The 16,213-nt window shown below is 41.6% G+C and overlaps 3 protein-coding genes and 3 non-coding genes across 6 annotated transcripts; 5 read left to right on the top strand and 1 right to left on the bottom strand.

The window, feature by feature from the left end:
- The first annotated feature begins 434 nt into the window (after positions 1 to 434).
- ppt2b (palmitoyl-protein thioesterase 2b) lies at positions 435 to 6,071 on the top strand. Its single transcript, XM_086136073.1, has 8 exons — positions 435 to 885; positions 1,456 to 1,609; positions 2,263 to 2,358; positions 2,458 to 2,565; positions 3,582 to 3,665; positions 3,844 to 3,928; positions 4,097 to 4,151; positions 4,313 to 6,071. The coding sequence occupies exons 1-8, from the start codon at positions 694 to 696 to the stop codon at positions 4,454 to 4,456; spliced, it is 918 nt and encodes a 305-aa protein (XP_085992199.1). The 5' UTR covers positions 435 to 693; the 3' UTR covers positions 4,457 to 6,071.
- Positions 6,072 to 7,236: 1,165 nt separating this feature from the next.
- Positions 7,237 to 9,565, top strand: rps5 (ribosomal protein S5). The gene is made up of 6 exons (XM_086137112.1): positions 7,237 to 7,326; positions 7,970 to 8,073; positions 8,323 to 8,532; positions 8,872 to 9,000; positions 9,275 to 9,373; positions 9,458 to 9,565. Coding segments are annotated over exons 1-6 (612 nt in total). The 5' UTR covers positions 7,237 to 7,325; the 3' UTR covers positions 9,527 to 9,565.
- LOC147190913 (small nucleolar RNA SNORA3/SNORA45 family) lies at positions 8,112 to 8,243 on the top strand. Its single transcript, XR_015103854.1, has one exon. It is a non-coding gene; the product is annotated as a small nucleolar RNA SNORA3/SNORA45 family (small nucleolar RNA).
- LOC147190912 (small nucleolar RNA SNORA3/SNORA45 family) lies at positions 8,599 to 8,732 on the top strand. Its single transcript, XR_015103850.1, has one exon. It is a non-coding gene; the product is annotated as a small nucleolar RNA SNORA3/SNORA45 family (small nucleolar RNA).
- Positions 9,057 to 9,189, top strand: LOC147190911 (small nucleolar RNA SNORA3/SNORA45 family). Its single transcript, XR_015103855.1, has one exon. It is a non-coding gene; the product is annotated as a small nucleolar RNA SNORA3/SNORA45 family (small nucleolar RNA).
- A 334-nt stretch (positions 9,566 to 9,899) lies between the features above and the next one.
- Positions 9,900 to 13,916, bottom strand: ddah2 (DDAH family member 2, ADMA-independent). Its single transcript, XM_086137110.1, has 6 exons — positions 13,676 to 13,916; positions 12,773 to 13,216; positions 11,465 to 11,653; positions 10,682 to 10,801; positions 10,364 to 10,507; positions 9,900 to 10,273 (listed from the first exon to the last, which is right to left on the bottom strand). Exons 2-6 carry the CDS (start codon positions 13,070 to 13,072, stop codon positions 10,154 to 10,156), a joined length of 873 nt encoding a protein of 290 aa, XP_085993236.1. The 5' UTR covers positions 13,073 to 13,216; positions 13,676 to 13,916; the 3' UTR covers positions 9,900 to 10,153.
- Positions 13,917 to 16,213: the final 2,297 nt, after the last annotated feature.

The raw sequence follows: 16,213 nt of genomic DNA, 5'->3' as shown, positions 1-16,213 counted from the left end.
GGTGATCGTCGTTTGACCCACAGCCCTGTTGTAGTTCATCAAAGTATTTGATGGGAGTTTGGCCAGGTCTCTCAAATTCCTCTACGAAACTTCCAAATTTTTACAAACTCATCCAACTTCTTAACAGTATTCACAGCAGACTACATAAGACTTTGAGTGTATGATGTCGCAATCGCCATGCCACAATTGCGATCAATCCGTTTCTTGACAAGCTGCACTGTGAATGATTGCTTCATTAAAACATCAACCAGTAAAACAAAGCCTCTACGACAAATTACATGACAGTTTGTGTACTAGGTAGTTAAACCACAACATCTTTCGATTAAAAGCTTTAAAGCTCTTAAAACGCGGACTTCCGTTCCGGATCCAAACAGGAAGTGACGTTTTAGCGTAACGTGACGTGTGAATTATAGACCGGAACAAATAAACAACATTTCGTGCTCGCTGGGCTCTGCAACCTCGCGGCGTTGTTTACCACCGAATCATCGAACTGTAAATTCCGAAGGGATTTTTATTTATTACAGCATATGTCGGTTGAAAAAAAAAAACTATGTGAAAGTCCCGTCGTACTTCTCAGGGCTGAGGGAGCCGGGAATGGAGCGAATTTCAACTTTTATGATGATGATTATTTTTATTATTTTTAAGCCCTCTCAATTTTAATAGCGCACGGATTTATTCCGACCATTTATTGATATGATGAAAGGATTTGTGACCGATTCGATAATCGGGAAAAGGGAAAGTAGCGGCGGGGCAGCCCGCCTCCTGTGGCCGCTGCTCGGTGCGTGTCTGTGGGCTGCCGCTGTCGCCTTCAAGCCGGTGATCATCGTGCACGGCTTGTTCGACAGCTCGGGAGATTTTAAGAATCTCCAGCGCTTCATTAACGAGGTGGGTTCTTAAAATGTAATTAACCGATGATCGTTGGCTTATTCTGGTCGGCAGCAATCACCATCTCGATGGGATCAGGAAACTATTCCGAGAGGAACCATCGCTGTTAAAACCTGTGTGCCGCATGGTTGCAAACTTCACATGCCTTGTGGTACAATAATCGATTATCAAATTAATTAATATTTTTATATCAGAGTCAAATAATCCTTCAGACCTGGTTTAGTTTAAAATTGTCCAAATCTTCTAAACGGTGATTTATGTAGTCCTCCGTGAAAGCAGATTGATTATCTTTGTGTTGAATCAAAACATTTGCAAGTACCTGTACTGTATCTGTTTTACTTTTTTATTTTGCATATTTTCTGACAGGTTTCGGGCCCAAACTAGCCGAATCATAAATAATTTGTGTTTGCGCGTTTTCCGTTTTGAGATAATGCCCTGTTGTGTTGTCCGCTTAATTGTTTTTTTTTTTTTTTTTTTACGGCCAGATTAATCTATTCTTAAAATCATCTTTAGTTGCAGCCCTCTATGCCCTCTTTTTAAAAACATTTTGTCCTTTGCTCTTTTTTTCAGTCTCATCCTGGAACAAATGTGACCGTGATTGACTTGTTTGACCGAGGTTCCAGCCTGCAGCCCATGTGGAAGCAGGTGGAGGGTTTCAAGGCAGCTGTTTATCCCATCATGCAAAACTCTGCGGAGGGAGTCCATTTTATCTGCTACTCTCAGGGTGTGTGTGTGTATGTGTGTACAGTATGTCCTAGTCACACATTTACTATTTATTTTAGATGATAAAAGTGGTCGTGGCATGTTCAGTAGTTACGGTATCATTTCTGCAAGAGCTGACCTCTGAATGACACTGCTAGCTGAAAGTGTTCATTTACAAAATGGCTGCCAGTCGTAAAAGCAAGCGTTTGTTTCCATTTAACCACAGTACTGCAATTTCCCACGAAGTCCACATTGACATTTTCTAAAAGGGAAGCTTATCAGGTTTTTACCTCATGTGCTTTTGTTTTAGTTATTTTTTTTTCCTTACCGTGTTATGATAAAATAAAAGTTAAATAAAGCAGTAAAATGAAAGCAGCATTTTTTTAAGGGAACATTCCTTTTTTTTCTGTTATTCACTTGTATTTTGTTTAAACTTCATCGTTGTCAGCTGCAACTCTTACAAAATACAGTGGTCAAACAATAATATTCAGAGGCATATATTCTTTATCCTCTGCAAAAAAAACTAGTTCTGCAGCTTTCTGAGGAGTTCTAGCAGTCTTTAACATCTGTTGTATGTTTTTTTTTCCCACACTGATGCCGTTTTCGTGCGTCTGGCTTCCATTCCTTCAGAGTATGTCAAAGCCTGAAGCATCAATATTGTTGATGTTGTTTCAGGTGGACTGATTTGCAGGGGCATATTGTCCACTTTGCCAAATCACAACGTACATTCATTCATTTCGCTGTCCTCGCCTCAGGCCGGACAATACGGCGGTAAGTTCCTTCTTCAAAGCTTGACGCATATGGTCAGTGGCTAGTTGCTGCTCCAACTCATCCATCAACACCCCACCTTCTGCATTTCTGTTTTCTTAGACACCGACTACTTGAAGTACCTGTTTCCTCAGTTTGTCAAGTCCAACTTGTACCATCTCTGTTATACATCCATAGGACAGCGGGTATCTATCTGCAACTATTGGAATGGTGCGACCCAAACTATAACTACCGTGCACTTGTCTTATCCTTTTGAATGATCGCATGTCCGTCTTTAAAATAAGGCTGAAGAAATAATTGAATTAAAATAGACATCGCAATGTAAAGTGGTACCTCTACTTACAAACGAACGTCTCTTCATATGAAGTTTTCAAGTTATGAAACGCCTCAACAGGTAAACATTGCCTCTAGTTATGAAAGAAATTTCAAGATATGAAAGGTAAAAATATAGTATGAGTTGCAACTCGCTGCTCCGGGTTTCCTGAATGCAACATACTTATATCTGCTTTGCCATTGGCTATTACCGAGCATCATTCTGGCATCCCATTGGCTAAGAAGGGTTTCTACCGTATGTGTGTAGATAGATAGATATGCAGCGTCCTCATCATTCACCTCCCGGGCCATGAGGTGTTCCGATAATTTTACGGAAATGTGAATTGAATCACCCAGAAAAAGTTTCACCAGTCGGGTGATCGCTTACTACGCTGAAGTTTGCCTTGGACATTTTCGAAGGATCATTAAAAGCCGACAAAAGCAAACGTCCTTTGATCGGTTCGTGACAAAACACCAGGCAAAAACCACTTCTGAGAGCAAACATGAACTAAAGAGGGCAAAAAACGATGACGCAGTTGAAAGTTAAATGACCATCATTTTTATTCTTTATTCTTTGCTTTTTTTTTTATATTATGCACAACTCTCATTTATAGTGCAATAATCTAATTTGTAACATGTATTTGTTACATATTTTGATGCATTTTTATGCTTTGGAAAACATCTGTCTGAATTTTGAGGGTGGCTTGGAACGGATTAGGGCATTTACATGGAAAACGCGTCTCTACTAACAAAATTTTCTAGTTCGGAAATCTCTTCCGGAACCAATTAATCTCGTGAGTAGAGGTACCACTGTAGTAGAATAGTTTTCGAAATGGTTCAGCCCTGCTTTTGAGTGTCTTTCAAAAGACCGTTTGAACGCGGTAGATAAATGTGTTGCCTCTTTCTGTCCCCAGACCCCCACCACAGGGACATGTACACAAACAGCAGCGATTATCTGGCCCTACTCAACAGCGACAGACCCAATCCAAATTCTACAGGTCAGCGAATTCCTCTTCTTTGAATTCATCCTGAGGTTCGGTAGGTGGAGATCAGATTGCCTGCAAGTGATTTTGACCACGTGACACACATTGATAACATGGTGTCCTTTGGAGATATCGTTTTTTGTAAACACACACACACACACACAAAAAGCTACATGTCTTTTCCATGCCGCAGAATGGAAGAACAACTTCTTAAGACTCAACAAGCTGGTGCTTGTTGGAGGGCCAGATGACGGAGTCATCACTCCCTGGCAGTCCAGGTGAGCTCAATGTTTGGACTAAACTCTTTTCCCACACATTACTTCTGCTTTTAACGTCAAAAAGTGTTTTCAGAGAATACTTGTTTCCCCTACCTCTTGGCATGTGGATGAACCGATGACACTCATGTGATGATCACGCACACATTCTGTGTTCCGCTTGTCTTTTAGTCAGTTTGGATTCTTCGACGACAATGAGACCGTTGTTGAGATGCAGCGACAAGGCGTGAGTAAAATGTTGACACAGTCTGGCCGTTACCGCTTATATTTCATATTGTGCTTTGCATGACACTAAAGTAGCAGTCTAATTGTTTTCGCCGCGAGTGATTAGAAGGAACTGGAGAAAAGCTAACCCAGAAGAACTAAAACTCAATTTTCTTGATCCAGGTCTACTTAAAGGATATCTTTGGTCTGAAGACGCTAGCGGCTCGTGGCGACCTGATCCTGTGTTCTGTTCCGTACGTCCAACATGTCTGGTGGCACTCAAATGAGACTGTATTTCACACTTGCATGGAGAAGTGGCTGGTTTAGAGCCAAAACGTCAACATTTTTATGAAATCAGCTCCATGTGGTATTACGGGGGATCCTCGGAACTACAATGGGGGTACGTTCCTTCAGCGGCGACGCAATCCAAATGTCCAAGTTAGTCGGACTGCGCCGTGGTCTATCGCTAATCTCTGCCGATCTAGTAGTCAAGTCAAAAACAAATGGAAAAACTAAAACCAAGTACAGCGATAGCCTTGCTGTGCCACGTGACAAAGTATTCTTACGCTGCTGAGCAAACAATTTCGAATGCTTTCTCCAAATCCACAAAAGCACATGTAGACTGGTAGGGCTAACTCACATGCACCCACGAAGACCCTGCTAAAAGTCCACTGTTCCACGGCCCGGGACGAAAACCAAATGTTATATTTTAGAGAAAATGTTTGGATTAAAAGAAGGGAAAAAAAAGAACAATTCTAAACGAGTGATATAAACAATTCATGAAAATCATTAAGTACAGCGGTAACTGAGCCCGTTGTCATTGCAAACTGGTTCATTGTGTGTTGTTTTTAACCTCAAAATGACATATTGTTAGCCTGCCATCATAAACCGAGGCCCCATTCTAGGTGAATCTCAACAGTTCGTAGTCCAATGGCAATCATAATCATGTTGTTTGTAATTTTGAAATATTACATAGTCGTTTTGATTTGGGGGGGGGGGTTTTTGGAGGCAAGGAAGACATCGAAAGCACAAACTAACAACCGACATCACCTTTAAAAATTGCAAATGCATAAATGTATAGGTTTACCAGCATTTAAGCTATTCCCTCAAAGCATAATTTATTTGCAGCAACTCCAGAAAGAATTGTTGAGGACATCTGAGAGGGATCATTTCCATGTGTGTGTCGTAATTCTTGGTCAACCACAAAGTGACACAGCAGTGCCTGAGTGACATTCTGTCATCTTGTGTCATTGCCTTACTCCTACTTAACGTTTTTTTTTCCTTTTTGGTAAATATTATGATTTTTCAGTTTTCTTGTCACTAACGATAGTTATATTATGAGTAGGGCTCGTTTTAGTAGATGACGCCTTAAATTTCCCCCAACATGCCTCAGTGTTGTGTGTCTTTATACCGTAAGTGCTAATGATCATGCTCAAACAATGGAAGGATAGAGCCTTGAAATGAATAGCCAGAGTGCAGTATTATGGAAATGCATATTTGGACACCTCTGTCAGATAGGATTTGCACATTGGCCATCGATAAGATGATCATCATAGGAACTTTTAGCGTGGGTGGATTTAAAGGGACTTGTATTACACTTGCTAAAAGGAATTATCAACAGATGAATGAAAGCATGAAAGGCACACATTTTACCGAGAAGGGAAGGTGAGAAGGTCTGTTTGACGCTTTTAATTGTACGTCATTTTGTTGGAATATTTTGCATTCTTTGTATCATGTACTGTATGCTTGCACAAACTCATTTACATAACTGTGTTTTGGTTTGAAGGGATGTTATGGTCATTGTCTGCCTCTACAGGTTACAAAGTTGTACTTTTTAGTATTATAAACAGATACAGCTATTTTGACATTGTCCTAAAATGTTGTGTAATCTACTGGAGAGAGGTGTTAAACGTCTTTACTCAATAAAAGCTTTGAAACATGAGCTTCGAGTGGTCCACTTCTCTCAATAATGTGTTGGTACACAAATAGTACAGGATTTTAAAAAACGGCTTGAATATTATTTTAGTATATATTTATGAACGTTATTCTGTATTGTTCTAAACAGCTCAGAGTAGAAGCGGCAGAAAAACATTTTCATGTAACTGGATTCTGACCTATCAGCTGATTCCTGGGGATGTTCTTCATGGACGTGCTGCTTGTTCCGACCTCTTTGTTCCGAAATTTGTTCAAAAGGAAAATGCTTGGGAACCAGTAAACGTCCAAGACCTGTGAAGTCATATCACAAAGATTTTTAAGTGTGTTACAATTCCTATTCCCCTTGGTAATTTGTCCTGTAATAAATACACGTCACCTCTGGAAGTTGTCAACCACAGTTTGGCTTAAATCGGCTTTTAATTATTCATTCTGAGTCTTTACGAACCTACTGCAGTTACCGGAAGTGACGTTTTAGTAACCGACCACGAGTCCACGACCAGGACGCTGCACCATAGAGACTGTACAACTTCCATGTGATACACAACACAGTACATTCAGTTGAGAGCGATTTGCCGTGTCGGCAAAATAAACACATATGACACTACAACCATTTTTATTCCAACGGCCCAATTCATAATCACCATTATTCGGTGTCATAGGTGCATGCAAATGACTCCCACCTCTTCCCTGCGCCGCCACTGGTCCCGTACTTCTTTATGTGGAAAGCTGAAGAAACTTTTGCCACATCCTTCACCATTCGTGACACCAACTGTCACTCAATGAATAAATAATTGTTTAACTTCTAAAGCACATGAAGAGCAATTTAACACAAAGAGCACACAACAGCATTCTACAGGTGCTCCTTAATTGTTTGCCTTTGTGACGTCACAGCCCCAGAAATACCCGAAGACTACAGGGCGCTGTCGACCAACAGTTTAATCATTTTTAAAAAGATGTTCAATTACAGTCTTTCCTCAATAAAAGGCTTCAAAAGTGATATGAGAAAATACTTTATCGAAAATAATGCATCGGTGCATATAAACACGAGCACTGCTGCGAATCAAATAATGAAAAATCCAATTAAGAAATGTAGTCAATCACACTGAACATTTACCCGCACAGTACCAAAGTAATAAAAATACATTTCCCAACATGCATCGTACACCGGAAATATGCGTCCATCCAAGCGGATATGTGCGAGCATCGCCGCATGAAGGCCCTTTTCCGCCTCTGAGAAGTGTGCTTCGGACCGTCAGACACCAGTGAGTGAAATCTACTTTTTTCGTTACATTTTAGAACGCACAAAACAAGTGTTGCGGCATCAATCGAAATAAAATAAACTCCTGGTGTTTCCAAAAGCTGAGACGAGCATAGCATTGCTGTGGAATGTCCTAATTTCCCCCGAAAGTTTTTCGTCTGCATAACAATGCTAAGCGCTAGCATGTTGCTAAATTTTAGCCCATGTGGAAGCTAGCTAACGAGCGGCTAGCCACCTTTAACTCTACGTTCTCCGTTGTTATTACGCTCCTGCTATTACTGTAGCATAGTTGGCAAGTCTCACCTCAAATTTGTTGGAAGTCGTTTGCGATGCCTTGTTTTAAAGTTAATGGCGAACGTGCTGGGAGACGCGCATCCATGAAGGCCCTGCTTGGAAAAGACAGTCATTCAGTCGTTGCTCTTTGAACTTTATGTAGTTGCCGCGACACCTGGGTAACGTGTTATGTGATGTATAGTCATCCAATTAATTAAAACATAAGTTTTACCCCCCGGCAAGCTTCAAACACTTTTGAACCACTGTACCCCTTTGGTTATGCGCAGTTCCCAAATACCGTTTTCAATTTGAAAATCCCCATGAACCACTATAAAGCAGGTGAGCAGAGTACTGAATCATTTTACTGTGCACAGTGACTGAGTGGGAGACTGCACCGGCAGTGGCTGAGACTCCTGAGATCAAGCTGTTTGGCAAGTGGAGCACCGATGATGTCCAGATCAATGACATCTCTCTGCAGGTGAGTGTTGCATCTCGTTGGAACTTTTTGTTGACCAAAGCGAGGCTAGAGTCACACCTTGGCGTTGCTTTGTTGTCCTGGTGTGCTAGAGCACTCGTAGAATAACGTCTCTGCTTATTCGTTGGCTGTCGTCTCCAGTGGTTCAGCCAATCACCAGCTTAGACACACGACCTGTTTAAGAGGCACCTCAAATGCCGAGAAATGAACTCCGGCGTGCTTAAGTTGTTTAATTGCTCTTTTGGGTTGCAGGATTACATTGCCGTGAAGGAGAAGTACGCCAAGTACCTGCCGCACTCTGGCGGCCGCTATGCCGCCAAGCGTTTCCGCAAGGCCCAGTGCCCCATCGTGGAGCGTCTGACCAACTCCATGATGATGCACGGCCGCAACAACGGCAAGAAGCTGATGACCGTGCGCATCGTCAAGCACGCCTTCGAGATCATCCACCTGTTGACCGGAGAGGTGCCGAATCATTAATTTGGGTCCCAATTGAAAGAATCAAGTTTGCTTTCAATGACATCTCTGCAAAGCGAGGCTAGAGTCACACTTTGACATTGCGCAGTTGTCCTGGTTGTGCTAGAGTGCTCGTAGAGAAAATATCCCTGCTTATTCATTGGCTGTTGGCTTCAGTGGCTCAGCCAATCACCTGCTTGGATACATGACCTCTGAAGTGACCAGGTTTTAAGACTCTGTCCCGTTACTCACCTAAAAAAAATTTTGGGGAAGGGCTGCATCAATTATATCCTAAGATTCATGACCGGATGGTTTCTAAAAATGACATGTGATTGTATTCTGTTGTAGAATCCCCTCCAAGTCTTGGTGAACGCCATCATAAACAGTGGACCCCGTGAGGACTCCACCCGTATTGGCCGCGCCGGTACAGTCAGGAGACAGGCCGTAGACGTGTCGCCCCTCCGTAGAGTCAACCAGGTAACGCAACCGCCCTAAGACTTCCCATGCCGTCGCAATTTTTTTTTCTCATTCAAAGTGAGGCTAGAGTCACGCCATGACACCGATTGTTGTCCTGGTGTGCTAGAGCACTCGCAGAATAAAACGTCTGTGCTTATTCGTTGGCTATCGTCTGAGGTGGCTCAGCCAATCACAAACTCAGACACATCACATCACCCGCGTTTGCGAAGCCCGTTTTTGTTTTGTTTTGGTCCACTGGGATTCCGCCATAGTAATTTCTGTCATTTTGTTGCAGGCTATTTGGCTGCTGTGCACAGGCGCAAGAGAAGCTGCTTTCAGGAACATCAAGACCATTGCAGAGTGCCTGGCCGATGAGCTCATCAATGCTGCAAAGGTCTGTTCATGTTGTGGAATTGATATACTTTGAATCTATAATTTATTAAACTTGAATTAAAACGTGATTTTTTTTTCCCCCCAGGGTTCATCTAATTCTTACGCCATCAAGAAGAAAGACGAGTTGGAGAGAGTTGCCAAGTCCAACCGTTAAAATGTTCTTTCTAGCAAATTAATAAATATGAATACATCACTTTTCTGTTCTGTTATTTATCGGACCCAAGTCTCAAAATTGGGATGCTCAGAAGTGACCTACAGAAAGTTTCCGGCTTAATTTAAATTTAGTCAAAGTCGGGTGGAAATATATGTAAAATTGAGCCAAATTAAATGTACATGCAAAGGCTCCACGAGAACTAGGCCGAAGTTAATGTTTCTTGCAAAATGTTAACAAATACATTTGTCAGTAAATGGTAAATGAAGTCTTTTTGGGTTGTGTGCTGTTAAGATTTTTCAAATTGGCTCAGGTTTTAAACACACAAACACAGCATTAAAACACGTGATACAGTCCAACAACACCGCAAAGCGCAAAATGCTGAGTTTCTTTTAATCAAAAAAAGTTAACAAAAAGTGGGCACTGGTGAAACGTCTGAACTAACGGGACCAGAAATCGTGACATTAAAAGGTGTGGCGTTCTAACCCGACTGATGCAAGTTGACTTGGAACGAAAGGTGGACTACTAATAACTCTTACTCACCGTTTCCTCCAACAATGAGGATTTTTGCCCAGTAACATGCTGTGAAGAGACCCCCTCCTCCCACCGTGATAGGTTTTGCATCGACAGTCAGAAATATGTGTGCTTCTTATTGATGAGGAGGCAAAGCGAGGACAGAGAGGCTCCGAGTTTGGAGGCTTCGCTGCAGGCCGTAGGCAAGAAGGTGTAGTCCTGCAGTTTCTGGAATGCCTGGACACAAGCACCAAGAATAACTGGATTATGGCCACAGGAAGTAGAGTTGTTTTTTTTTTTTTAAAGAATTTTTGGGGGTGGACTTACAACCACACTGTCAGGGCATTCATCCGCTGGCCTGTGGAGCAGGAAGTCCCTCTTGGATGGCCCCTTTATGTAGATGCAGTTTGCTGCAGATTGCTCGGACACAGTCAGAACTTCGTAGTGGTGGTCTGTCAGCTGTTCCACCATCTGGACACGCACAAATATTGAATTTGGATTTGAAGAAAACTTCCAAACATTGGAAAGATTTCAGTAAGATACGGAGCAGCTCTCGACCACTAACATAAATGAGCAAATCAATACTCCAACCTTCGGTAGTTTGTTGGGGCCTCAAAAAGTGCCGCATCGACAAAACACACCCACCCGCAGAGTCTTCTTGGCCCCATCGCTGTTGCTGATGACGATGGTATTGGCGCCTCCCATGGAGCAGATGTTTTTCAGTCGAATTCCACCGCAGACTGGCACGGTGGACACGGAAAAGTCCTGAACAACATCGCAGCGGAAAAACATTTTGTGAATGCGTCCAAGAAGGATTTTACAAACGTTAGCATTGCGGACTTGTGTTGAGGTGAAAATGAGACGGGGTCGGCAAATGAATTTTTCCTTCGGGCCCCAATTTGGCCAGTGAGCACATTGTTAACAAAATCATTAAACATTGTAGTGAACCTAAAAGCCATTAAAAAAAAAATTCTACTGCTAAAATAAAATTACATTTTACACAAAATTTTAATATGGTGATATACACCTGGGAAATGCAATTATGTCTCATAGAATCATGGAGAACACTGCCTGGGATAATTTTGAAATGTAATGTTAACCCCTAATAATCCCTCTCGAACACTCATGTGTAATAATAATAATAATAATACATTTTATTTATAAGCGCCTTTCAAGACACCCAAGGACACTAAAAGCACTTAAGAGGGAATCAATATCTAAAATGAAGGGTGGCCATGTGACATACAGTACTAATGCCCTCTTGTTTTCGACCAAAAAGACAGGCTCATTCATCACCGCTTCCACTCCAATTCCCCAAATGTAACAGTACACACAGTGCCACCTGCTCACGCTGGCAGCTCGCTAATAAAACCCAAGTGACTGATTCATCACGGTCATCAGTCAGCCACGGCTTTTCCGCTCTCTCACCCGAAACGTGTCCGCCAGCACCTCTGCTCCCTTGTGATTGGTGTGGGAAGAGATTCCGACGAAGAACTCCCTCCCTGTGAAGAGGACGTCGCTGCCTTCCAGCGTGGCCCCATCACAGTCCCCCGGTGCCCCGCCCATCTCCACCACGGTCAGGTTGAGCTCGGAGATCACCCTGCGCACCGCCTCCAACTGCGCAGGAACAGTTAGTAGAAGGTCAGCATGTATTGTATTGTATTGTAAAAAAGTACAATTATTTGTTACTCTGCTTAAATCGATTGATTAAGCCCAAACTAGTGCTGTGTTGCCATCTGGACACATTTGTTGCCAAGGAACTATGTTGAAATGAGTTGAGGTTTCATTTCAAACTTGGTCAATCAAATTCGAATTAGTATTAAAAAAAATAAATTAATCCTACGTGTGCGTCGCTGATGGAAAAATGTCATTGACTTTTTATTGAAGACTAGGTCTGTCCAAATTAATCAAAATGTAATTATTACTTCAATTTTGGCTTCTCTCAGTTTTTAAAGCAATATAGTAGGGGGGGAGAAAACAATGTGCAGAACTATGTGTTGCTTTTATAAATTCCAGACGTTGTGAAAGTGCCCTGAATGCACCATGTTTGTGTGGCAAGTGTGTGGATGTGATTCTGCCGTCCCTGAGTGTGCTTTATGCTTTTTTGTAAAAGCGCTATTCCTTAAAATAACGAGTATTTGTACACAAACGTTGTGGAAATGCACACACACAGTTACCATAATACTCAATGGCACACATTTCCTCCCAATCTGTGAGAAAGGAGTTCTATAAATAAAGCTCAATCGCAACTTTCTTCTTATCTCCTTCAGTGTACTCCATGCATGCACGACACCACACTGCCCCCAAGTGGCCACGATGCAAAGGAACAGCCAATTTTGGATTAGCAATTTTTTTTAAATGCTATTATTGTAACATAATTCTTATTTTAATTTCTTACTAGTTTGTTTTTTCGTTGTCCTTTCAAGTTATATATAAAGTTGAGTTTTCATGGGTTCAAGGAATTTTACTTTCCTCAAAATTCAGTGATACAAAGATCCAAGGACTATTTTGTTTTTGTCATACCAACACATAGTTTCACATGACAAAGCACGAAATACAATCCCCAAGGTCTCTGGTTAGCCCAGTAAATCCCAAGACTTGTGGGGGGGGGGGGGAAGACAGAACAAGAAGATAAGATAAAGTAAATTTGACGAAGAGATAAGCGACATGCTGACCTGTCAAAAGCAAATGAAATAAATAAAAACATTGATGAGAATGTTGGTGTTGCGCATTTACCTCGCTGCGCCTTTGCTGTCTGAAGGGCCTGGTGATGAGCGCCGTGTCACCTTGGATCACCGCCACGTCCTCTATCTTCCAGCTCATCGGCAGCTCCGGATCGGGAGGGATCTCGATCAGCTGCAGGCCCACCTTCTGCCTCAGCGCCCCCGTCAGGCAGCCGAACTGACGCTGGGCCTTGGCCAAGTCCACTGAAACTTCCTTGTTCTCGCCGTTGTCACCCACCATCTTCCCAAAGGTCTCTGGGATGCCTCGCACCACTGCGTGGGTGAACTGGCCGTAAGGGCACATGTTTGCCATCTCTCTGGAGCGGAGTAGGGGTATCTCGACAAAATACCAAAAGGGGGAACAACTTCTTCACTGTCGTGTTGGGAGTTGGAGTGAAAATGAGACACTCTCTACCTCCGACTGTGCATTCTCACAAAAGAAGCAGATGTTCACCACCTATGGAAACATATCAAGTTCAATCAGGCAAAGACAACAGGATTAGAAATAAACAGTCATGGGCCATGTGGATTATATGAGAATTACTGACCCATTTAAAACTCTTTTACTCAAAATACGACTGCAAAAACAAATTCAAAAAACAAAAATAAAAGTAGCATCATCGTCCAAAAGTATGTAGTATACATTTTTGAAAGTTTTTCCACTCCAAATCTCAGTGGTTATCAAACAAGTGGTTCAAGGGATTCCACAGGTTGAACTAAAACAATCGAAAGACCAGTTTTAGCCATTAACGAGACGTTGTGGTTTTAGTTTTAGCACACCGGTGCAGTGGAGACAATCTGCAATCTAAATTGTGCAACGCCCAACTCTTACCCTTTCACATTGTAAGCTTTAAAACATCCTATAAGAAACTACGGGGGTGGGGGCTAAGAAAAATATAAAAGTAAACGTACTTACCACTTCAAAGCTTGGAAGCGAGACACGTTCGCAACTGTTTGATGTATTTCCTAAACAGGGACGTTTCCCGTTATCCTGCTTTTCACTCACGTCCTCACGCCCACCGTTGTGTTGAACCGTGCTACCTCCCAGTCGGCGTTTCAAAATAAAACGAAATGTTTCCGCTTCACAGACTCAGATTTTCGGATGAGTTGAAATGCAACGTATTTGCCGCGTCTCGCTGTGACGAAAGTGACTTTAAGACGTGTCATTAAACAAATCTGAACGCCATCTCCGTCGAGCTAATGAGATGTGCTCATTTGACGTCTCATTTCCGGTTTGTTGGATTGCTGTGCCGCCAATTACCCAGAGACAATTATTATTGATGTCAGATCAATTGAACATCCTCAACAAGCACAAGGGAGTGGAAGCTAATATTTTTGATTATTATTCAATTATTTATCTATGTATGCAAATTGTGAAAGAGTGAACTTAACTAGTTATTTGTGTGACGTTCGTTTCAATGCATCAATAAAGTCAATTTTTAAACAAATACAATTCTTGAATGTGTTTTTGCTTGTTTGTTCCATGTTGTCAGCTATTCCACAAATCTATTTAGTCAACAGCCTGATACGCCTGTTTATTTGGAGTGGTTGTCTGTTTTTTGTCCTTGACATGACACAAAAATTAATCTTTTAAGCTTTTCCCAAATGGGTCAAATGGTGCTGAACTATTGGATAAACGCGTTGCACTCTGACAAGCTGTGTGGTGAAAGCATTGTTCTGTGTCGCGTTTAAAGACAAAGACATGAATTGGTTTACAATTTCTTGTCAGCTATTACATTTGCACAGTCGTAACGGAGCGAATGGTACTACTTTTTTATGATTTATTCGGCAGTACAACATTCCTTCCTGTCTGTCTGAGTAACAGTCAAGTCCAGGGACGGCACAAAGACATAAATCAGTGGTGAAGGGGGACAAAAACAAAATATCTGGGCAGATAAAGTAGTGGAATAACAGAGGAGGAATGAGTGAGTTGGGGCGGGGGGTTGGAAGAAAGATGGCAAGTCGAGGGCACAGACAGGATTAAAGAACACCATCTGTCCGCTAAGATCCAGTAGCCAAACATTCATGTAAACACATGAACAACACTGATGGTGTTCCTTCAGTGAATAAGACGGTCTGAGGCCACTGTTAGCATTGTGTATTTTAAATAGATTTTTACAGTGTAGAGGCAAGTCTGAATTTAGCGCTTGCACATCTGCAATGTAGTGCTACATTGCGCCGGAGCATGCCGGGTAGCACTGAGATCTACCGAACGTATGGACGCAGCACAACTACGAAACAAGAAGAAGAGGGAGAAAAGGAAGGGTCAAAGGTACCATTGGCGGCTCGAGGAGAAAGGGACCTCAGCTGAGTCACCTTAAATAACACATCAGTGAAATTGTGAAAATGAAAATAAAATACTCCAATAAAAGTATTCCAAATAAAATCGATCTTTTTTTTAAATGAGCAGGATCAATAGTATACATTTAATGATGAGTAAAATTGCTTCGTTTATCTCTGGCGACTCATTTTATGACGCAGCTTCTGTTTTGGGGTACAAACATCAGTCTTCATCAAAAATTTCATATTAAATTCTCGTGCTTTGCAAAATACATTGCCATGTGCCCTTTGGCATAGTCACATGAAATAGCAATACTTTGAAACCCCACAGGGTGGCAGTGCTGCTCTGAAAACTACTTCCTGTTGCCTCTTCCTTGTGTGGCTCTTTTACTGAAATTAATTAAGTTTTTACTTATTTTTATTATCCAGTGGCTAAATTCTTGCTGTGCTTGCATGACAGTTCAAATGATACTTGTGAGGATGAACATCTATGACCGTACAATTGAATTCCTTTGCATTTTTGTTGCCCTACACTAGGAGGCAGTCAAATGGTATTTTTCCAATTCATTAAATATTTCATTTCAATTCGATAGGGGAAAAAATATGACATCTTCTTTTAAAAAGTAATAATAAAATAAATCCACCATTAATGTATCAAACTGAATACAATAAAATATACAGTGTGTAGAACTACTGCTGGTACAGCTGCGACAAGAGAAACAACTTCTTAAGCAAAAACAATTAATCTGTTAACTAATCATGTGAATCTTTACACTAAACATGATGTTATCCTGTGCTTCTCTCTAATTAACTGGTAAACAGCTTATCCAGTCTGATCCAATTGACTGGTCCCATCACAAGACCTCCAGTCAGCAGACCGTCCAACATGTTTTCCTCACGTCTCCCATTACAACTCAAGGATAATTCTGTTAAACTAGACGTTCCTATCTTCTGACTCTCTCAGGTCTTACTCTCTCCAGTCTTTGTTTGCATGCTTGTGTAAATGACACACCAAGTACTCCGATGATTCTTTTTACATGATGACGTTTGAGATCATGTCAAGGAATCTTTTGCAGAATCCCAAATAATATTTGACATTGTGGATGAATGGAATGTTTGTGCAGTGCATTTTTTTTTACTCAGGGGAACAGTGTTGCATTCGGTAATTTAGTAT

This window comes from Hippocampus guttulatus, chromosome 18 (assembly GCF_054856545.1).
Source record: "Hippocampus guttulatus isolate MCC_2025c chromosome 18, RoL_Hgut_1.0, whole genome shotgun sequence".
Lineage (NCBI taxonomy): Eukaryota > Metazoa > Chordata > Actinopteri > Syngnathiformes > Syngnathidae > Hippocampus > Hippocampus guttulatus.
This window is presented reverse-complemented; position numbering and strand designations above follow the sequence as displayed.